This window comes from Vigna umbellata, chromosome 1, assembly GCF_029865625.1.
Source record: "Vigna umbellata cultivar VRB3 chromosome 1, Vumbellata_1.0, whole genome shotgun sequence".
In the NCBI taxonomy this organism is placed as follows: domain Eukaryota; kingdom Viridiplantae; phylum Streptophyta; class Magnoliopsida; order Fabales; family Fabaceae; genus Vigna; species Vigna umbellata.
In genome coordinates, this window is record NC_142165.1 from 15,612,415 (window position 1) to 15,636,019 (window position 23,605).

General features: G+C 29.0%; 3 protein-coding genes across 3 annotated transcripts; 2 read left to right on the forward strand and 1 right to left on the reverse strand.

Annotated features, from left to right (window-relative positions):
- Positions 1-891: 891 nt before the first annotated feature.
- On the reverse strand, positions 892-8,758 carry LOC124836945 (vacuolar protein sorting-associated protein 35B-like). The gene is made up of 22 exons (XM_088097453.1): positions 8,550-8,758; positions 8,386-8,482; positions 8,157-8,280; positions 7,848-8,036; positions 7,350-7,443; positions 7,090-7,146; positions 6,912-7,001; positions 6,690-6,812; positions 5,526-5,600; positions 5,398-5,457; positions 4,849-4,965; positions 4,513-4,752; positions 4,374-4,439; positions 4,092-4,181; positions 3,921-4,010; positions 3,068-3,157; positions 2,773-2,841; positions 2,327-2,407; positions 2,130-2,237; positions 1,770-1,873; positions 1,376-1,489; positions 892-1,299 (listed from the first exon to the last, which is right to left on the reverse strand). The coding sequence occupies exons 1-22, from the start codon at positions 8,640-8,642 to the stop codon at positions 1,089-1,091; spliced, it is 2,382 nt and encodes a 793-aa protein (XP_087953579.1). The 5' UTR covers positions 8,643-8,758; the 3' UTR covers positions 892-1,088.
- A 3,459-nt stretch (positions 8,759-12,217) lies between these two features.
- LOC148204767 (transcription factor bHLH52-like) lies at positions 12,218-13,258 on the forward strand. The gene is made up of 2 exons (XM_088091520.1): positions 12,218-12,856; positions 13,043-13,258. Exons 1-2 carry the CDS (start codon positions 12,218-12,220, stop codon positions 13,256-13,258), a joined length of 855 nt encoding a protein of 284 aa, XP_087947646.1.
- Positions 13,259-20,289: 7,031 nt separating this feature from the next.
- Positions 20,290-21,198, forward strand: LOC148204768 (snakin-2-like). The gene is made up of 3 exons (XM_088097459.1): positions 20,290-20,447; positions 20,551-20,590; positions 20,717-21,198. Exons 1-3 carry the CDS (start codon positions 20,295-20,297, stop codon positions 20,896-20,898), a joined length of 375 nt encoding a protein of 124 aa, XP_087953585.1. The 5' UTR covers positions 20,290-20,294; the 3' UTR covers positions 20,899-21,198.
- Positions 21,199-23,605: the final 2,407 nt, after the last annotated feature.

Consider the following 23,605-nt stretch of genomic DNA (forward strand, 5'->3'; position numbering starts at 1 on the left):
AAGGATGGGTGTATCGTACATGATATTTTTTTAACACGTATTAGTTGAGTGTAATGTTTACATTGTTGCAGATGAAAAAACTAACATATATGGACGATTTTATCTTATCACATTTCATGCTATTGTGTACAGTTACTAACTTATAACATTTGTATGTCTACAAACTACAAATATTAATTGTCGATGTGAATGTGATCATACTCGGCATTATTTTGACTTCATCTACTACTTTTATACTTTGTTTAGACAAATCAATTTTAAAATTTAAATTGTGATGGCATACATTAGCTAATTTTGGATTGCTTAAGGTGAAAAAAAACATTAAATTTCACAACTTTAAATACTATAATAAATTTAAATAATTCCATTTTCTTAATGTTCCCTATGCAAACACTATATTGTCATTAAACATTTTAGTTTCTTTATAATTTTTTTTTCATCCAAACACCCCTCTACCCAATACTATTATTATTTTGGCTAAAACATAACCTGATTTCTGCTTCATCGCAGAGACCAATTAGCAGAACACCTGATGGCTGGGAGGATATGTCCAGGGGCTCTTGACCGGGTCATCTGCTTTACTAATTCAGCAGTGCCGGGGCCTTATGGTACGACAGAAAGCACAATTAGGAATGATAGACTGCTATAGAAGGAATGGAAAAAGCCTTTTTATGAGTGAACTTGGAAAAACCAATTATATGGTTCTAGTGAAACTCTAGAAAGCAAATTGTAATCGTGCTTTAAAAATGTCCTTGACGCCTCAGCGAACATGTTAATGCACGTAATGAACATTCAATTCAAACAAGCTTTAATTGAACATTAATCTGCACATGCCAATTGTACTTGAAACAAAAGTAATGGTATATCTTCCTACTAATCTTCTAAGAAATATTAAATGAAAAAGTGAATACATTTAATATCTTGGAAATATAAAATACATACAATTTGTAGGAAGAATATGAAGATCTATAATTATTCACTTTAAATGCAAACATTTTATAATGCACAAGTAGTGAACACTGACAACTACATGCTGGGTTTTTCATACTACTTCACATTTGGGCTTCTTGGATAAGTTAGGCGGGGATTTAGACCTTGATAGGGTCATATTTTTCACCAAGTATACCACCCTTCTGTTTTTGGAATTGGATGTACCTCAATGTGCTGGTAAAAAAAGCATCTGAGGCTGGGAGAGCTGATGCAGAGTCACTCTGCATCTCAGTCGTGATCAATTCTATAAGCCCCTGGATAGTAGCACTAGTGATCTGCGGGTTTCCTTTCTCAAAATAATATATGTACCTGGAAACCAATCATCCATCAGTAAGAAAGTCACGAAGATAGTATAATAAACAGTTTTAGAGCAAAAGGAACCAACTTGTTCAGTATTTCAACAAATAGTGTTACTGGACCACTACTACCCCTTGCTACATTGGCCATTTGTTGAGCAGCATTTGCAATCCTCAAAGCACGCTTAAGGCAAAGCAACACCCTGTAATGAAACAGTTAACACCTTGTAATCAAACAGTCAACACCCCCATCCCAAAAGAAAGAAACAGCGAAAACAAAAGATGACAAGTTGAAGACTTTTCAGGAAACAGTAAAATTCTATATCAAAACTTTTAAGCAATTGTAAAAGTGTGTACCGAATGTGCAAAGCCTAACACTTCATATAGCTTGTATCAGAGGAGAGAATTATTTTAGAAAACATAAGCAGAGGCAGAGATGCATAAAACCGATCAAATTATCCCAATCAAACCAGTAGAGTATACCTTTCTCCATCTTTAATACCATCTTGATCATCAACCCAAAAGAGATGAGAGCATGCATAAACTGCTCGGCACTGATCAGGTTTCTTCAAAAGCTTCGCTGAATACTGTAGAAATAGATAGAAAACTATATTAAGTTTGACATGAATACATTTGCCACAATCCATTTTCTTATGAGCTGAAGTTGAATGATTGCCCTGACATTTCCTTTCCCTCGAAAAAAGTTTTAAACCACCAAATAAGAGGCAACATTCCTTCCCCATCTGGTCTCCTTTCATCCTGCCATCATTCCTCCTCCAAAGAGACTCTTAAAAAGTAAAAGGACAAGGGTGAAAAAGTAAAAAACAAGTAACAGTACTATACCCCTGTTGCCTTGTGTGTTAACGTATCCCTGTTCTCAACACCAAAGACGTTCATTCTCTGAAGAGACCCAATAATTAAATGAATTGCTGTTACCTGGGCTTTAGAATCCTAAAACCAGTATGAACAGTCATTAGTAAAATCCATTCCTTAGTCATACTAAGAATATGTTAAAATTGAATTGTTTCTATAATAATTACCGCAATTTCTTCTTCATATAATACAAATGCCTGAGTGAAAAATTCATAAGCAACAGGCTCAAGGTCGCAGTCATTAGCAGCCTGATAATATTATTATTAGAAGTGAGAAAAAAATACACTGAAACAATTCCACAAAATGAGAAGTGTCATAATCATCATAAATAGGCATTAAAATGTCAGGAAAATATTAAAATTCATGGTTGTAATAGTAGCCAAAAGTCCAGCATGAGTATAGCCCTTAAAAATCAATTCCCCACTCGGACTAAAATGTTAAATCTTCAATTTAATGGGGGGAAAGAATTGCGCATGAGAGAATCAGTTTTCAAGACCCAACTTCATTTACAAATCCCCTTAATTGGTCTTCTCAGAGCTGTTTGGAAATATAAAGAGAAACAAAGGCGAAAGGCATCAGATTAGATAATTCAAGTTTGCAGGGTCAAGCATACCTCAGCACATTGCAGATACAGTCTTAACGCCAATTCAGGAGATGACACAGAAGAAAGAGCTTCAATTATCTGTAACAAAATAACTAATATTTGTCCATCACATGATAACAATATATGGTGCATACAACGTTATATAAACAAAAATAAATGACTTGATAGTTATGCTAATGCCATACAGTAGTTAGATAAAATAACACCATAACAGTTTAGTAAAAAATGTAGAGTTGTGCACATGTAATTATAAAGATAGACATTATTCTCGTCCACCCCACGAAGATAATAAATTTTAAATCACCTCATTTAAAAGCTGAAATATTTTTTTCGGTGTTGTAGGAACTTCTTCTCCAACTATATCTCCATCCTGGCCATGCAACTGCCTGATCAACTGCAGCAAAAATGTGATTCATAAAGGCAAAATGAATTATTCACTGTAAGTATTATTCTCAAATTTCAAAAAGTAAATCCCCAATTAGAATTTGGCATACAGTTTAAGTAAATATTTTCAGACCTTACCAGCTATCAAGTATCCAATTGGAAGTAGAAAACAATGGATTTTAATAAATCTAATGAGTAATAATATTAGACACCACTAAAGCCCCCACAAGGTTAAAAAATAATAAGGCATAACCATTAAATTACATATATTAAACCTCAAGATCTAAAGTTGAAGTTAATGCGACAGTACAAATATTGTAAGTGTTACAGAATACTTCACAAGATAATGGGGTAATAATATTAGACACCATTAAAGCCCACACAAGGTTAAAAAATAATGAGGCTTAACCATTAAATCACATATATAAAACCTCAAGACATAAAGTTGAAATTAATGCCACAGTACAAATATTGTAAGTGTTACAGAATACTTCACATGCTAAAGGGGGTATAAAAAGGTGAAGAGTGGAAAGAAAAGATTAAGTATTTGAGATTTCAAATATATAATTAGTCTCAAAGCTCTGCTGTACATGGTTAATAGGATCCTTGTACAACCATTGGCAGCTTTAATTATGAAATATGGACCTCACAGACCTGGCAACTCCATTCATATAATTTTAAAACTATCATCACATAGAATTCAATTCAAGAAGCATGTTAAAGATGGTGTAGATAACACAAATTGAAAGAATAGCATCATTAAGGAAGGATACCCTGAGTGCAGAGAATATCAAGGAAGGAACTGTAAAAGGCAAGCGTCTGGGTCCTCCACTCATAATATGCTTCTTTACGGTACAAATTATCTGAAGATCAATAAGATACGAAACACTTAATAGAAAGATACCAGTGAAATTCAATTTGACTCCGAATACACTCATTGTTACCTTGAACATTTCCTCTGGTTCATCGTTATGAAGCATGTGTATGAGACGAGCAACAGAATTTTGTTCCTCATTGAAATCTTCTTCGTCAACCTACAGATTAGACATAAAAAAAAGGGCTGATCTTAGGAAAATACTATATTTATGTAGGGAATAATAATAGAATATTAATGGAATAAACATACAAAAAAAGTTGAATAAAAATTTAAGATAACGTATAACAGAGAACCTTTTTATCCGGATAAACAAAATCCCAAGATATTCTAACAATACTCTCAGGCTCACCTCGTCCACAATTGTTCCATCCAAATCCACTATAAGCCCTTTTATTAATTCAAATAAAACTTCAACCTGCAAAGGCATAATGAAAACTGTTACATAGAAATAATTTTATTAGGTTGAGTCAAAGGCAAAAATAACATACCTTATCAGCAGTAGAGATGCAAGTGTTATTCTTCATAATACTTTGGATAATAACCATGGCCATGACTTTATTTGTTTCATGATCAAGATGATCCATTACACGAGGATAATTAGAAAGTGTCAATGCAGTCACAATATCATTGTATTTATCAAGTGGGGCACTTAAAAGTGCTACGACTTGCTTTGTAGCTCTACTGTCATCAAGCTTTGGTTTTCCAGAAAGCTTCTTCACACATGATCCCTGAACAAATTCCACAAAAGATGCAGATTAGAGCTAAGATGCAAATACCACATCTCAAAAATTGGTAGATCAAAACATGTTTGAAAAGTAACATACCAGTACTTGGTCCACATAATCAAATCGATCTGGATGAACACGGAGAGTAAATGTAAGAAGAGAAACATGCAAAGCAATTGCTCCTACAATAGGCATGTCAGCTTGTGCTTCTATCACCTGCAGTCAATAGCAGGTATATGGTTTGGATTGAGGCTCCATAGTCCATAAAATAAAAGGTATATCTAGTATCTAGTAGGCACAAACCAAGAGAGTATAATCAATATTTAGTTCCTATAACACATAAGATCATACAGATGCCTTTAATTCAAACTACTTTAACAGTGCACTTTAAACTTGTACAACTTCTAAGCATAAGATTTCATAAAAGTTTTAAAACAAGGAAAAGAAATCCGTACTAAAGGAATAGTCGAGGTACCACTACACGTACTAAATTATCAAAGATAAATATTTATCATTAAGGGAAACAGCATTTGCAAACACCATCACATTTAGTTCCTTCATTGTCCATAACTTTACCAGGACATCTTTTCTGCAGTTCTCCCAAAATAAGCACTATAAAAGTTACAAACTGAAGGAAATCTGGCTTACCCGGCCTATTGCTGTGCTTAATTTGGCAAATGCTTCCACTTGCAGAAATTCAGGCAATACCTGAGACATAAATGATATCAATAACACATGGAAACTTAATTTTTGACAAAAAAGTGCATCAGACTTACTTCAGTATTAGAGGCAGCATAATTTGACAACCTGTCCATCAACTGAGATAGCACTGTTTTGATGTCTACTGTGGGCTGCAAATACAATCAAGTTAGTCAAAGAGTAAATAAAAATGGATATCAGCTTTAAAAAAATCAGATAGATAGAACAGAATTGATTTTTGAGTATCTTCTGTATAAGGACTAGGAATGCTATCAAATGATTGATTGGTGGTCCTAGCAAATGTATGATGATTCACTGACCAAGTTAATTGATAGTGTGAAGCAAAACCTTTCATGATGAGTTGAGATAAGTACAGAATGAATCTATACGCATTTACAATAGATAGAGGAATGGAGAAAGACAATTGCAGCCTATACAGAGTCAGGTAACAACAGAGATTGAAGATCCAATATACAAACTGAGAATAATTTCTAAAAAAATAATCTAGGGCAATAAATAACAAGGAAAGACTTTATTCTTGAAAAGAAAAGTAGGTAAATATGTATAAACTTCAACTTTAGTTATGGACCTGTTTGAACAAATGCTGCAGAATTGGACAAAAGGCACAGGGTGAAGTGACCAAGAAGTTCAAAGGAGTGTGAAAGAAAGACGACAGTTCACTCAGTTCTTGAAGAATTTATGAAATTCCACTTCAATAGGCAGAATTTCAAAATTCTTGTTTTATGCTCAACCAAATTGCTTAGAGATTTTAAATTCACTTGTTCAGTATCAAAGCAAAAAATTTCTCTTAAATAGTCTTAAAAATTACATTGACCACTAAAATCTCTTTAAGGGCACTGTAAGTATGTCCCATTGTTTCTTGTCATTAACCATAACACGTGCAATAATTTTATGCTCTACATTCACGGTGTTATCAAAATTTAATTGAGGGTCAGTAGTCACCATTCCAAATTGCCTAAATTCATGACCAATCAAATATGTGATAAACTTTTCAAAAAACATGGAGCATCAAATAATATTTAACCTTAAAAGGGGCAATTATAATGTATGTCTCATTAAAACTTCTAAAAAACAAATCTCAAGAAGGGATTAATATAATATTAACAAAGGGTTAAAAAATCAAAAAGTATAGTAGGCCTCTCCAAGGTTGACTGATCAAATATAATTAATCTCAATCACACAAAAAGGTTATCTATTTCCAATCTAATCACGCTACCCACCTGCAATTGGGGGCAAGCACCTAACAGTGTCTCAAGTGTCTGCAAATGGTACTCGTCAGGAAAAACCTGGATTATACACTCCATAAGATAAAATTGGGCAAGCTCATCATTACAGTTGACAACCTGCTCAAGTCAATTTAGACAGCTGAGAGACATTATGGCATCAAGGGTTACAATATGAGAAACAATTACATTTTGGGGAGAAAATGTACTTTATTAGACCTGCTCTAAGACACTTGGAAGGACGATGTCTTTGTACATCTCAAGGTTCACACCATCTATCTGACTCAGAACATGCAGATTCTTCCCTACCTAATAATTTGAGGAAACAAAATCACATAACTTATCTTTCTATCAAAATGTATAACACAGTGCTTGGTCAGGAAATAGTTTATATTACAAGATCACGAAGCTCGTTCCTTTCTTTTTCCCTCTTCTCTCTTATCCGACTGGGTCCCTGCAGACCAGAAATCCCAATTGAAGACCTCAGCTCAGGATCGCCAAAGATTAAGCATGATTCACAAGCACCATAACACCTGCATGGCCAGAAATCATGTTCTCATGATTTATTTTTACCTCAATGGCTATGGCATGCAAGTACTGTGGTGCTATGCATCTCATAAGATAAGATTAGAAAAGAGTTAAGGAAGTTCAATGAACCTGATGCTGTAACTGCAACCGAACCCAAAGCTTATTCATTTCTGTGAAATTCTGTAGAACAAACTCAACTGCAACCATCACATCCTTAGATTCCCTGCACGACAACAGAAGCACCTTTCAATATCCACCGTTTTAATTTTTGTTCACTCAGCCCCACACATAATCCCAAAATAAATAGTCCATATTGAAAATTGATACCAAATACATGGGAAGAAAATTTGAGAAAGATAAAAGGTTATCTTTGTAGAGACTTTCTAATTACTGCATCTTTATTAAATGAAAGAAAAAAAATCTAAATCCTCCTACCAATCTTCCAATTTAATATATGAAGAAAGTACCGAATTTTTTTATATTATCAAGAAATTACATACATTCCATTTTTCTCTGTGGTTTAGTGGGGTAATATTATAGGATATAGCATTACTCTGATTAAAATGATAGACAAGCATGCCGCATTCAAAAACTACTAATCCATCACAAACCAAATAACAGTCTTACCCCTCTTCATGTTCATGTCCAATATCAGGCAACTTATCTTTACTGACTTGAGAAAGGTAGCTCCTCAAAAACAGACCGCGAATTGGATGCTGAACAGAGCGACACATTTCCACTAGATCTTTAAGAACATCCCTTACTGGAGCATCCTTGCTTCTAAGGTAAGCAGATCCTACCGTGCAAAGCAGATACCTGGCAGTAAATCACCAACGCAAACATAGAGACCGCACAATCATTCAAATTGAAATCATAAGCACGAGCATTGGTACTCGATATTCAACAACAGTGGGAAAAAGTGCAAATAACGCTCACAGTCTAGGCAATATATTTCCAGCGTGCTGAACAAGCTCGTATAGATCAGCAATTGCAACGCCGTGTCTTCTTTCGTCTTTGAAGAACATCTCCAGCCTCCGAAGCTCATCGAAGGCTCTCATATCTATCACGGAAACACCGAATGTAATAGAACAATTGAATTGAAAACCTAGAAGTTCAATTAATTACTATATGCGATGCGAATTATAAGAAGGAATATTTTATTTACACAGTTCGTAGTATTTGTGCGGTGAGAGCCTAGAAGTTCGAAGCTCCGATAGCATCTGCGCAGAGTATTTGAGAGCGTCTCTGAGATTGTCTTCATCCTGCGAGAGCGAACCGTGACGAATTGAGAAGGGGAATGGATTAGGTTAAGAAGAAATGGGAGAATACCAGTGCGCGATGCATGAAGAACGCGTTGTGCTGAATCCCGGCGATACCCTCGGCGAGCCATTTTTCTTCGTCCTCGAATCTCTCTGCAATCATTCTCTTCCAATTGGGCGAGATCGCTCGTCTACAGTAACAGGCTAGAACCCACCACCGCGATGGGGTTAGCACGAGACAGTTGAATTGAATCGCAGGAGAAGATTCTTGACGCCAAAAAACAAATAAATTACCCGTGAATTCAATAAATTAAAAATATAAGTGTAATTTAGGTCTCCAATTTTAATTTAGATTTCAATTTTATTCATAAAATGTTAATTATATCTTATTATCAAATATTTCTTTTAACTCGTTACATTTAAGGTAGTTTTTTTATCCGTAAATTATTTGCTTTAACTTTAAAATGAATACGTTCATGTATTTTTAAAATTCTGTATTTTTTATTTGAAATTTGAAATTCTTAAAATAAAAAGTTCTTTTACTGATAAGAAAGACTTACTTAGAATTTTTATAGTTTAATATGTTATTTAAGTATGAAAATATGTTAAATGCTTGTAGTTTTCATTTTGATAAAGTCTCTCTACTTTAGTACTCTATGATTTAGAATATAAAGTTTAATTTGAAATTTTTACATCCAATGTGTTTAAAAATACTCCAATTTAAAATCAAAATATTAAACTATAAAACTCAATTACTCAATTAAAATGAAACTCAAACTTAGGCTCATCAAATCATTTAATATAAATTTAATTATAGTACCAACCATATTAGAACTAATATATAACAACTAAAATTCAAATATTTTGTAATTTAATATTATCATGTTTATAATGTTTAATTCAACCACCAAATCAAAGTGTGTAAGCATGAAACTGTCAAAATATATAGTTCCATACTATCAATAAACAAATGCTATAATGTTTTAATTTATAAAAAATTAAAAGAGTATTGTTCGTAGTTTAAAAATAAGTCTTGCTGATAATCCTATTTTTAACAAATTTAATTATAATAATAGAAGTTAGTCCTTATAAATTTGATTTACGATTTCCATAAATCATCTTGAATTAACCTAATTTGTTCTAAGGAGAACTGTTTTAAAGAGTCCATAGAACCCCACTAATGAACCGGTTTTTATTTATTAGACTTTTTCAAAACTAGTTTACAGCTTCAACAACTTCTGAACCGGTTTCAAACTGCTTTTATATATATATATATATATATATATATATATATATATATATATATATATATATTTATATTTATATTTATATTGTGCTGCAGAATATTAACTAGTAGAGCATTTTTTAATTTAACAAAAACATATTTTCTATTTTAAATTTCTTAACACATTTTAGAGTATGACAATCAAAATTAAATTTAACAAATTCTAAGCCTAACACATTTTATCTCAATATTAGTTTTTCTCTTCTAGGTTTTGTACGTAGATGTACATTTTTTTTTTCTTTTTTTGTTTTATCTGGATTTTACTTGTATTTTTGTTGTTTTACTTTTTAGGAGTGCATAAGGCTATGACAGAGGAATTTGAGATAATTCTGTTTTTAAGGTTTAGATATCAAAACATGATGTTATTATTGTATGTAACAATGACAATAATATTGACTTAATCTTCTTCTGTTTATTTTATTATATATATTTACTTTTGTTCTACTTTCTAGAATTTTAAATATGGTTAGCTAGTAACGGATTAGAGTATTACTTGGAGTTCAAGACAACTAGGTAGGATAATTAAAAAATAAATAAAAAGTTAGAGAACAATTTTGTAATAGTTTAGATTAGATTTGAAAGACATTGACATGACTTTGCCATTTTATCATCAAACTCATTTAATTGTCTTTAAGTTTTCTTATTGATAATAAATTATTATTATTATTCTTTTGTTAATTATATATGCAGTAACAAAGTCAAGTGAAAAATAAGATAAAGTGAAAATTTTCTACCCATAATATTATTTTAATAAAAAAAATTATTGAAATGTAGTAGATGGAATTTAATTTTTGAGATCGGAATTTCTAACTCATTTTTTATTTTTTTTAATTGGTGGTGACAAAATCGCGCTAGATTTTGGTTTATGCTGAGATTGAATTTTGACAAATTTTGATTCTTTTCATTTGTGTGTCTTTAAAACTTCAATCTTTATTAGAATATTTTCTTCCCATAGTCTCATAAAAAAAATGAGATAAGAGAATTTCTTTAATTTGATTCTTCAATAAAAATTTTGCAAATTTGTTTACACAATTGTCTAATTCAACCATTTAAATAAACTTGTCCTTACTTACTTCACATACCTAATAGGTTAATTCAACAATATATAATTAAAAATCTTTCTCATCCAATTTAGATAAGTTAACCTAGTACATCCAAGCTGACAATGATTTTATATTTAAATAAGTGATAAATTATTTATACGTGTTTTGATATTTAATAAAAAATTCAAATGTAAGTAAAAATGATATATTCGAATAAGTAATAAATTATTCAAATATAATTTGACAGCTCCCACATCAGACACTTCATGTGACAACTCAACATTGATCTGATATCCGTCTGACAGTCCACCTGACAACCCGACATCAATCTGACATCATCTCCGACATCAGTCTGGCAATCCACCTGACAACCCGACATCAATCTGACAATCCACCTGACAATCTGACAATTCACCTGACAACCCGACATCAGTCTGACAATTCACCTGACAACCCGACATCAGTCTGACAATTCACCTGACAACCCGACATCAGTCTGACAATCCACCTGACAACCCGACATCAGCCTGACAATTCACCTGACAACCCGACATTAATATGACATTAGTCCAATAACATAAACAATCCAACTGACCCTTATTTTTATGGACCAAATCCAACTGACCCATTTTTTTAACTCATCACATCTTCTAAATTTATATTGCAGTTTGATTCTCTTATATTCATCTTTTAATAGCTTTTGTCATGAAAAAGTAAGTTGGGATTCAGTTTAGGGAGTCAAATTTCTACTTATTACAATGTTAAGTGTTATTCTCTTAAATAAACTTGTAAAGAATCATTTGGATAATTTTTTATTAAAATAGCATTATTTCTGGAAAATTTTCAAAAAAAAGTATGTAAATTATATATATATATATATATATATATATATATATAATACATGGATCAGCTTTTTAGATAATTTCAATATACATTATCATATTTATTAATATCAATTTAAATTAATAAAATACTATATATTAATTATGAAATGGATAAAAAAAATATAAAAAATGGTAATAATCGAATCTAGGTAACTGCTTTCAACTTCTCCTGAAATCTCTCCACCAACAAAGGAGCAACAGGCAGGTGAGGGTTGAATCAGTTTTCGTATTTTCCGTATAAAGGTCTTCCTACAGTGTGTTTTCTTCTCACACTCAACAAATCTACATCATCGTATTTCCCTCTCTCCTATGTCTGTACTCTCTCTACGACACTCTAGGTAGATCCTAAAGATTCTTGTGTTTTTACATGGTTCACTTCAGCTTTAACTTTTAACTGCTTGCATGCATATGCATACACACACATATATATATTGAGTTATCAACTACTACTGCACCATTTTTTCTGTTCTTTCTCACTGAAGTGAACTTGTTGTTTCATCGTGTTGCAGAAGATTAATGTGTTACGATGTCGCTAAGCAAGTTTTTCGACTGGAACACTCTTCAAATTTCCGATTCAGAAGCAAGCCTCCGTAACGAAGCCATGGCAGATGAAATAGCACCAAATATCCAGCACCTTTTTCCCTACTCAGATGAAAGCTTTTTCCTTCCAAATGCCCTTTTTGAGTACTGCATTGACCCAAACGATGGTTTTATCTATCCTTCAGATATTCACTCTCCTTTTGATCCTTTCACTTCATTCCCTCATCATCAAATCTTCCCAACTCATGAAGATTACAATCCTCTCCCGTGCCCAAAACGCCAAAAGTTCTTCTGCGAGGAACAACCAGAGCTTCTTACCACACCAACAATACCATCCAATCATATAGATGGGTTTGCTAATTGCTACTCTTTTCAATCAGAAGAGAGACAACCACAGTTTTTTTGTATGGACGAGGAGAAAGGTAACAAGGAAAGAGTCATATCTCCACAGAGTGTAGCCGCAAGAGAAAGAAGAAGAAAGATTACAAATAAGACTCAAGAACTCAGTAAGTTGGTCCCTGGTGGAACAAAAATGAACACTGCCGAGATGCTTCATGCAGCTGCAAAATATGTTAAGTATCTTCAAGTCCAAGTTGAAATGCTTGAACTCATGAACTCGTTTGAGGTAACTTCACGATCACCTCCATTTTTATCAAACATCATTGTTTCTGTTGCTCCATTAAACATCATTGTTTCTTTGACACGTGGTTGGTTTTGTCTGTGATACACTTTTTTGTCAAACAACATTAAAAAAATGAATTTTCCATTTTTGTTTCTTATTTTTTAAGCTTACCTTTTTCTCTAACTGTAGCATGAAGATAAAGCAGCACCTCCTTCTGAGATTCTACACGCTCTGGTTGTTTCTCCCTTTGTTCAAGAGAAGTTGTATGCGGTGGAAAAGTGCTTTTTGCCAAAAGAAACTGTCACCACTTTGACAAATCTTGAAGTTGTTCAATCGAGACCTACCATGGTTGAGGAACTTAAACAGCTAATTGAAACAGACCCTGAGAAAGAAAAGCAAGAATAAATCTTTATAATATGCTCATAAGGTTTTGTTGTTGTTAGCTTTTTTTTTAGCTATGCCTTACTTTATTTATTTTTATATTAAGTTAGTTACTCTGTACATAGAGATTTAGATTAGAGTAAATCTGTAATTCATTTTGCATGTCCAAACAGTCAAAATTCAGGTTCACTAGAGTAGATTAAATTCATGTTGCATGTAAGAATAAATTGTTTAGTTATATTGAATTCTGTTATCATCAAATTCTTAAGTCTCTTATAACAGGGTCTTTGATACAACCAATAATATTATCTGCACTAGTGTAAATTGTACCTAAACAGGGAACATACTACAGTAAAATAATTAATAATTTACAAAAAAAAAAAAAATTTAACAACTTTTTTTAATAATATTTTGACATTTTAAATAATTTTTCTTAAAAAAAATTCAAACGCACTAATAAAATAAAATAACGTATCAAGATTCTTACGAAAATTTAGTGAATTGAAGTGGAGTGAAATTGAAAAAAAAGTGTCTTTCTCACACACACTGAGATGCTCTTTTATTATTATTATTATTTATAATTTTTTTAAGGTTAAAGAAGACTTTAGAAAATGACAATAAATAAAAAAAAAATACATCATTTTTATATATTATGTATTAGAAATACGTAATGAGAGTTGTATGAAAGTATAGTGATAAGATAACTGAAAAACAAAGAAACTAACAAAGTTGCTCACATTAATACATAACCTATAATCGATTTTAAATAATAGATTTTTGTATTACAACCTAACTTGAATACCATAAACAATAATAAATATGGACATATAAGGCAATAGAACCTCTGCTTCAGTTATTAAATAATATTAATTATTCTACGTAAAGATAATATTTTAACATAAAAAATATTTGCAAATAAATTGCTGGATCAAATAATAATAATAATATATAATATATGACTACGAAAAATGATGTCTACGTCAGCAGAAAAATATATTTAAAATATAAAAATCATATAATGACATTACAAAATTAATTAATTTTTAAAAGTAGATTATCATTTAATTTTTATTAATGTCAGCTATATAAATAAACTTTTACCCCCTTTTAAAGTTTTGATTCAATTTTTATTGTCTGGAAAATTAATCAGGCCAATCACAATGTGAGATCAGTTTTTAGTTCAATAATATATATATATATATATATATATATATATAATAATAATAATAATAGAACATTTCATATAATAAATATTCAACTGATTAAAATTACATTTCAACTAATGAAAATTACATTTTAGTCTTAAAATTTATTTAGACAAACTTCTTTACAATAAGTTTTAATAAAAATCATAGTAAAACATAAAAATAACTTTTCTATAAATTATAATTAACTTATGTATAAAATTATTTTGTAAAAATTATCTTATATAATTTCTCTATATTTTTATCTTTTGTTTGTACATAAATTAATTTTAATTTATAAAAGTATTGAATTTATTTTGCTTTAATATTTTTCTATCCTAAAAGTCTTTATAAAAAAATTCAGTCCAAATATTTGTAACGTGTAAAGAATTTAATATATAGGTACTCAACTATATTAAAGAATCAGTACCGAAGGTTAAAAGATGGTGTATATTCCAATACTAATTTACATACTACAGTTTAAATTAAAGTATAAAATTTATCGAGAAATTCAAAAACCTAAATTGTCAATTTAATTTTACACTGCAAGTAAAAGACTCTGGTAAAAGAAATACTCACACTAATACATCACTAAATGGATTTTACAATTGGGCCTAAATTGAGATAAGGATGTTTTATAGGTGGATCTATAAAAAAAGGAGTGTACATAGAAAACGCAGCTGTCCAAAATATGATCATAATGTTGTTGACACCATTTAATAATTTTTATAAAAATAAAATGATCTACACAAAAAGTTGACTTTTATACTTCTAAAAATAAAGAGATAAAAGGTAATAAAAGTAGTATTAAATAAGTGCAAAAAAAATTCTAATATGATAGTAATATTTTTTAATATTTTTCTTTTTAAAATAGGACCACACTAATATAACGATAACTCTCATGAAACAAGATTATTTACTATCAAATATTTTTGAAATCTTACATTGGCCACAGTTAAAAAACTTTGTTTTATATAGTATTTCCCAAATTTTTTATCTGACTGTTTCTTTTTTCCATTCCACTAAAGAAAAACTGATTTGAATTATCAGGCAACTGATTCCACGAATTTTTATATATTATATAAAAAATAGTTAAATATGTTTTTGGTTTCTTAACTTTTAGTGAAAATTGGAATTAGTCTCTCTTCAAAACTTAACTTTAGCCTAATTTAGTCCCCAAACTTTATAAATGTGTGAATTTAGTCCTTTTAACTAAATTTTATTAGGTTTATTTGATGTTTCAAGTGTGTTTCATGATAATAGTTGAGTTGTTTATACAATTTAGTTTGACACATTTTTGCTTCAATGTTAACTGAGAAATGGGTTCGAAACATCAAATAAAGTTAACAAAATTTGGTTAAAAGGACTAAATTCACACATTTCAAAAGTTTGGGGACTAAATTAGTCTAAAGTTTTGAAGACGGACTAATTCCAATTTTCACTGAAAGTTAAGGGATAAAAAACATATTTAACCCTATAAAAAACTAAAAGGTCTTCTAAATAAATTTTATATAACATATAAATATTCAGATTAGTTTATAAACTTTTATAATTCAAGTAATAAGCTTGATATTATTTTGATTGAAAGATATTTTTAGCAATGAGAGAAAGAATGATATTTTTTTTACTTTTACCATACTCAATCGTTTTACTTTATTTAAAAATTAATGTTTAAAACAGTTTAAATATTTTATTTTCTTTTACTTTCTAAGATGTCAAAATTAACTAATAAGCTGACAAATAAGATTTTAAATGAATGAAAGGGTGATGTTACTTGAGATATGGAAACATATTCTGTACACATATATTTACTCAATAAATAAATAAATAATTGTGTTTTTTTATATGTTTTAACATAAAAAAATATTTTTAAAGCATCATATATATTTAAAATATCTTTAATTTGATGAGCGACAAATTAGTATGTTGATGAAACAGCTGTGTGAGGAGGTCCCCATCATTTTTTCCTCTTTCTTTTTTTCTCCTTAACCTTGTTTTTCGGCTTTGTTCAATAAATTAAACACTCCAACTTTTTTCATTTTTCCTTTTTCAGATATCTGAATTTGGATAGCTACGCAAGTTTAATAATTCATCCTTATAGAGAAATTTAGGTCAACCAAATAATTGGGTCAATCATGTAACAGTGGATAATTGCACATACGTTTTTGTCCACAAGTTTCAACGTTTAGTTTTTATGCAATTTCTATAATATTTTTTATACATTCTATGTATATTCATTATATATGTATCGGTTGTGGAGTCTAATTTGAAGAATTGGTAAATGTAAAAATTAAGAAACATGTTTCGTGAAAAATAATTTAAATAGTAAAATATTGAAGTCTATGGTATAAAACATTTGTGCTTTAAAAGGTATGTTTTATAGTTCTTTTTAAAATTTTAATTTTTAACTTACGAAGAAAATTATTAAACTTTTTTTTATGTGGAAGTTTGGTAAAACATGATCTTATACTTATTTTTAATACTTTCATATATGTATATATGTTAAAAGAAAAAAAATAGTGTAAAATGTATGTTTTTGATTGATTTTCATAAAAAAAATGATATTATCAAAGGATATTTTTTTAGAATACTTTTATCTTTGTTTTACATAAAATTATTTTTATATGAATATGGGAAATTTAAATATTTTGAGTTTATTCTTTTACTGCAATTGAAACAATATCATATTACTTTTATTAAATCACTGTGATTTTTTTAGTTTATTTTGAAAATATCATATTTTAAAATATATAAATATTCTTTTTAACACGGAAACACTTTTTAATTATTTTTAGAAATAACTATTGTCAAATTATATAAAACACAGAAATTTACTAGTTTTAAGAGATAACGTGTAAAAACAATGCATTCAAAAGAAGAAATTAAGAATACCCAATTGCGTATAGATATGTAATCTCTTTTCAATTTGTTTCACAAATGACTTCTATTTTAATATATAACTTTTTTAATACATGTAACGACCTTTCTAATTTTGTAAATTAATATAAATAATTTTCTTTATATACACTTTTCATTCAGCCTAATTTCATCGTCTTAAATTCGTATTTATATATAGAAACATAGAGTTTTAAGTTTATGTTTAAGTTTGTGATAGTATCTTTTACTCCTTGGACATTTATTTATCACTCATAACAATGATATAAAACTATATTATGTTGGAAATAATGTGTACAGGTAACAATGAGTCGAAAGATCAACCATTAAACGGTCTAAATATTATGACCGGTCGATCAAATTTAAATAAATTAATTCTACAACTATCCCACTCGAAAGTTAAATCATTATTATTTATGTTTAAACTATAAATAAATAATAATTTGAGAGAAAAAGGTTATAAATTAGTTATATATTAATTATTCTTATCATCTGAACCATAAAATCTATAAATAGTAATTTGAAAGAAAAAATAAATTATATATTAATTACATATTTATTATTCTATCTGTTGATATTGAAAGATATTTTATATGAATGCATATACACTGACATTTATAAATAGAACTTGGATTTATTTAAAGACCAATTAATTAAACTAAAATACTCAACTCTACAACCGCAGCATAATGAATTAAGTTTTAAACAAAAAAAAAAACTATTAATCTCTAAGTTTGTGGTATTTGTATAGTAATACCTTAAACAACACCTCCGATCTCAAAATTTGAAAAGATCGACTATGCATATATTTAATAAACAGATACACTTTACAAGAGTGTGTTTTTTCTTTTCAGATGTATTATTATTCCTTTTCTCTTTTTCTTTTGCATATTTTGTTATTCATTGTCCACCTTTATATTACGAATCATGATATTTTAACAACTTTTTAACAACAGATTATGTGTCACTATTTTATTGGTTCGTATATTTGAAACGGACCAATCACATGTTGTTACATAAAAAATTGTCAAAAAAAATTGTTAAAAATACATTTTTCTTATATTATTGTCCTCACACCATAGTTTTCACTCTCAAAATACCACGTGGAATTCCATTTCAAATTGAACCATGATATTTTAACAACTTTTTTTAATAACTTTTTGATAACAAACTATGTGTTACTATTTTATTAGTTCGTATATTTAAAACGGACCAATCACAAGCTACCACATATGTTGTTGTAAAAAAATTATCAAAAAAATTTGTTAAAGAGATATTTTCCTTTCAAATTCACCGTTTGCTTTCTCTCCTTTGCCTAAAGCTTTTCACATATTCAAATGCTATGGGCTGATTTTCAAATACACTTTTTTTCTTTAATCTTTTAAAATGTTTATCAGAAACAAAATCGTGATAAAAAATTCAAATTCAAAAAACAAAGGGATTGAATAATGAATTTAAGACTAAAAAACATTTATAATATTTTATAACTAATCCCCGTAATATAATCTCTTTATTATTTTAATTTCAATTTAAGATATACATCACTTGAAAAAAAAAAGCGAAACAAATATTACAGGCCACTTTTACAAATTGTACTTCAATATATATTAGAGATTTTATATAAAATTTAAATAAAACAAATTTATAATATATAAATAAATACAAATTTTAAAAGATAATTTTGTAATATTGAATTATAAATTTAAAGTTAATTTAGTATTAGAGTTATATGAAATATATCACAGTAAAATTTATTGTTTGTTGTACTATTTTACTAGTTATTGAAAATTTATTTTATTAAACCTGTCACTCATTACCAAACCGTCAATAATATCCAGTCTCATGATATATTATAAATTCCTTATCCTATTTTATAATTCAATTTTATAAAACTAACTTAAATTTAAAATATGTTTTTTAATATTAAAGAAAATACAATATAAACCATTATTTTTGTATCTCTGAAATTGAATTAAACCCATATGTATATTTAAAAAGAAAAAAGAGTTTGATGCGAATTGGACCAACATGATAACTAACTAGTTAAATGTATTAGGATAAAGATAAACAGAAAATTATAATAAATCCATGAAAGAAAGTACTTGATAAGTTTGGAGTGGGTGGGGGTAAGTGATATGTGATGATAGTTTTTCATTTTCTTTAGCATAATCCAGCTGTGTTGCCACCGCACACAGCTGTCAAGGTTTTCTTCAGCAATCCTTTTCCTACTTTCTATTCATACTCACTTCCTCTTCCTTCTCCACACACTTTTTATATGCATCCAATTCCACATATCACCATCTATCAAACTTTTCCCTCACACATTTTTTCATAATTCTTGCAATATCTTCCCCTCCCCAATAATGCAACAACCTAGCTAGAACCAACATAAACATAAATTATGTGATACAATGTTATGTCACACATCACAATCAAAATGTTTCCTAAATGAATAGACATTCTATATTCATGTATTGTCAGATTCAATTAACCGAGATCGTCTCAATAATATCCAAAGAAACAGTACATCGACCAAAACATCCTAATAAACCTAAAAAAAACACCAATTTATGATGCCTTAGCTCACATGGTTTGACCAAAACCACACGCCGCCAAATTTTTACAGCATCGTTGAAATGACTTGTCATATTTCACCCAGAAAGAAACTTGTTTTGCATCGTTTTACAATGGATGTCTAACTTTAGGCAAATAATTTTTCATTTTTTAATTAATGAAACCCCACTTAAACACTTTTTAATATATGCAATAATTATGTGTTAACTGGAAAAAGACATAAAAAAAAATATCCCTCTGGATGCTTCCAATACCTCTTTTGAGTTTTCGTTACCAAATTTCCTTCACCAGTCATTAACACAAAGCCAACTTATGCTCCACCACATCGCCATGCCCCACTTTCATATTCCCACATTTATGACAATTATCACCTTCTATCCTCACACTACTATAAATACCTTCTCTTCATGCTTCTCATTCCAATAACACAAACTTCTTCTTCTTCATCGTCATCATCAACATCATCATCATCCCCTTTAGCCATGGCTCTTTCCAAGCTCATACTCGCTTCCCTTCTCGCCTCGCTTCTCCTGCTTCATCTCGTTGATGCTAATCAATCGGTACAAACATTCAAACGCTTTCTTTCTTCGTGAATTCATATATATCATACGTACGACAACACGAACAACTGACTACTTTATGCATGGTTTTGAGAAACTGCAGGTGCAAGCACAAACGCAGGGTTCTCTTCTTCAGCAGATAGGTATATTTATATATATAAAAACTGATTAAATTAAACCTTCATATATATATACAATTTTTTTTATTAAATAATTTGAAATTGAAAATATGAAGAAAAGTATATGAATATATGCATTTTGATGTTCAGACTGTAAAGGAGCATGCGATGCGAGGTGCCGTTTATCATCTCGTCCTCGTCTCTGCAAAAGAGCTTGTGGAACTTGTTGCAGTCGCTGCAACTGCGTCCCACCTGGTACTGCTGGAAACCAAGAAATGTGTCCCTGCTATGCTAGCTTAACTACTCATGGTGGCAAACGCAAGTGCCCTTAAATTTCATGCACAATTCTTTCATATTATATATTATATAATCAAATAATATATATATATATATAGTGTGTGTGTTTTTGAGTGAAAGGTGAAGAATAACGTTCTGAAATATCGAACCCCTTTTTCAATTCTTGTTGAATCATCGAGTCTTGACGTGGATATGTATATTTAGACACTACAAAAATTAAGAACTATGTTGAGTTTCTGTTAAGGTTGTACTTGCCTTCGTTGTAATGTTTCATCGTTTGTATCAGTGAGAATTACGCCATTTTATTTATAATAATTTATGTATTTGACTTTGTATTTAATATTCAACTTTGATGCTTTCTTCACTTAAATGAAGTGACCAGAATAATTGAATGAATTGAGGGGATTTAGAAATAAATTTTTTTGTTGTTTATTTGAGTGAATTTAAAGGTAATTGAAAATAAATTTGAAAGTAAAATTTACGAGATTGATGTGACATATTAAAAAAAATTTACTTCCAAATTTATACTCAAATAAATAACAAAAAATTTATCTTCAAATTCTCTTAAATTCATTAAATCACTCACTTCCAATTCGATTTAAGTGAACAAATTGTTAGTATCTAGATGCTTTTAGCCAGCTGAATTCAGCATAATGAAGGTATCTTTAAAAATACAAAGTTTTTATTTTAGAGCTTGTTACTAAGGTTTTTTATATATACACTTTGAAAACCATACAAACATGGGTCAAATCTTAAAGGAGAAGCTGAATGTTTCTGACGCGTTTGAATAATTTTTTTTCTAAAAATTATTCTAATTTATGCATCGTTGAAGATATATGACAAGGTTTGAAAGAAAAAGATATGCACACGTGTGTTGTATTATGGCTATAATTTTCTATTATGAATAGATGATAATAAAGATAATAAAAATAATAAAGATTTGTTGAAAAAGCGTTGGATTATTTTCCTAACGTAAATCTGATTATGTTTTGTGATCTCTTCAATATGGTATATTTCTGTAATTTTGATTTCCAAATTTGTTGAGCTAATTTAGTTTTTTTTATTGTATTTTTAAAATTGAGAGAGCTTAACCTTTTTTTTAATTACCTTTCAGTTTAATCTCTTAAAATATAAATTAGATCCTAACAATTGTAATATTTTTTTTAAAGGTTTAGAATTAATATGTATTAAGGTTATAAGAAGAATTTTGATTGAAATTTTTTTCCTAGAATTTTAATAAAATTTAATTTAATAAGTTAAACTGATTGGAATTATATTAAAAAAAGTTAACTCCGAGTTAAAAAGTCAATGAAAAACAATTTAGCATCATCTTAAAAATACAAACTAAAATTAAAAACCAAAGTAAAATTTGCTGAAAAATTAAAAAGGAACATACGTGACAAATAGCAATCGGTGATGATGTTGATTGCTGCTGACTCACACAGGCAAGCAACCAAACTATTGCTTTGTTTTTGTGTGCATGGCAATTACACATGGAACAATTCCGAACATATATATACCTCACTTATTATTGACGTATTCTACTTTATCTTTTTTTTCTTTCTATTTTAAGATTCAATTCGATGAGAATAAAAATAGAAATAATACATTTATTGTAACAGATGCAGATAGCAAAAAATCATTTAAAAAAGTTATAATACATATTGTATTATTTATATATATATATATATATATATATATATATATATATATATATATATATATATATTTCTATTTTTCACGTCTCCTTATCACTCATTAATCATATACTTCTATTTTATATTTTATTGTATGAATTTTACTATACTAATTTTATTTTAATTGTTTTCTCTCACCTCAACCATGCAAAACATATTTTTCTTATTATATATATATATATATATATATATATATATATATAATTAAAACAAAAGCCTAAATAAAAGATAGACATAAATTTATATATATATATATATATATAATATTATCTTCAAAAAGACATTTTAAAATAATATTAAAAGTAAATTCGTGAGAATTTGATCTACAGAAAATATATTAACATTATGAAAATCTATGTTATCCTTTTATATACTTTTTTTCTTTTACTTTTTATATTTTAAAAAATCTACTAAATGGTAACAATTATTTGTAAAATTAAAATAATCATGTATGCTTAAAATGAGTGAATATTATGATTTTAGTATCACCATAGTTTTTAAATTGAAAATATATATATATATATATATATATATATATATATATATATATATATATATATATATATATATATATATATATATATATCTTGGCAGTACGGGCCAGATTAAGATTATATGAGGAATTTATGCATTGAACTAATTGTAATCATTCTACTGATTATTTTATATTTTCTTTTTGAAACTTTTTCAATGAAATTGATTTAAAATTTACCATGCCATGAGAAATGTTAAACAAGACACTAAAATTGGTAATTTCAGCTAATAATAGAGAAATTTTCAGAAATAGAGTCATAACAAATCCTGAACATCACATGTTCACAAAATGAATTATTTCCAATTAAATGTTACTTGTCTAAATCATGTTAGTTATTATTAAATCTTCCATGTAAGAGCAGATTTGGTTGGTGGATAAGCACCAAATTTATTAATTATTAGGAGATATTAATTACACCCACCAAATCTAAAAGTAAATAATCTTCTTTTTTTCGTAAATCCATTTTTTTTACTGTTTTAACGTTTAAAAAATATGTTAATTTAGCTTTAA

Bases quoted from the DNA above. Each gene is read 5' to 3' on its own strand.
- LOC124836945 (XM_088097453.1), bottom strand. From the start codon at position 8,642: ATGATTGCAGAGAGATTCGAGGACGAAGAAAAATGGCTCGCCGAGGGT. The intron at 4,966-5,397 runs GTAAGCCAGATT...TATTGACTGCAG, and splicing joins TAAGCACAGCAATAGGCCGG to GTGATAGAAGCACAAGCTGA. The intron at 4,011-4,091 runs GTAACAATGAGT...ATTGATCTTCAG, and splicing joins AACCAGAGGAAATGTTCAAG to ATAATTTGTACCGTAAAGAA.
- LOC148204767 (XM_088091520.1), top strand. From the start codon at position 12,218: ATGTCGCTAAGCAAGTTTTTCGACTGGAACACTCTTCAAATTTCCGAT. The intron at 12,857-13,042 runs GTAACTTCACGA...CTCTAACTGTAG, and splicing joins AACTCATGAACTCGTTTGAG to CATGAAGATAAAGCAGCACC.
- LOC148204768 (XM_088097459.1), top strand. From the start codon at position 20,295: ATGCTTCTCATTCCAATAACACAAACTTCTTCTTCTTCATCGTCATCA. The intron at 20,448-20,550 runs GTACAAACATTC...GAGAAACTGCAG, and splicing joins TCGTTGATGCTAATCAATCG to GTGCAAGCACAAACGCAGGG. The intron at 20,591-20,716 runs GTATATTTATAT...TTTGATGTTCAG, and splicing joins TTCTCTTCTTCAGCAGATAG to ACTGTAAAGGAGCATGCGAT.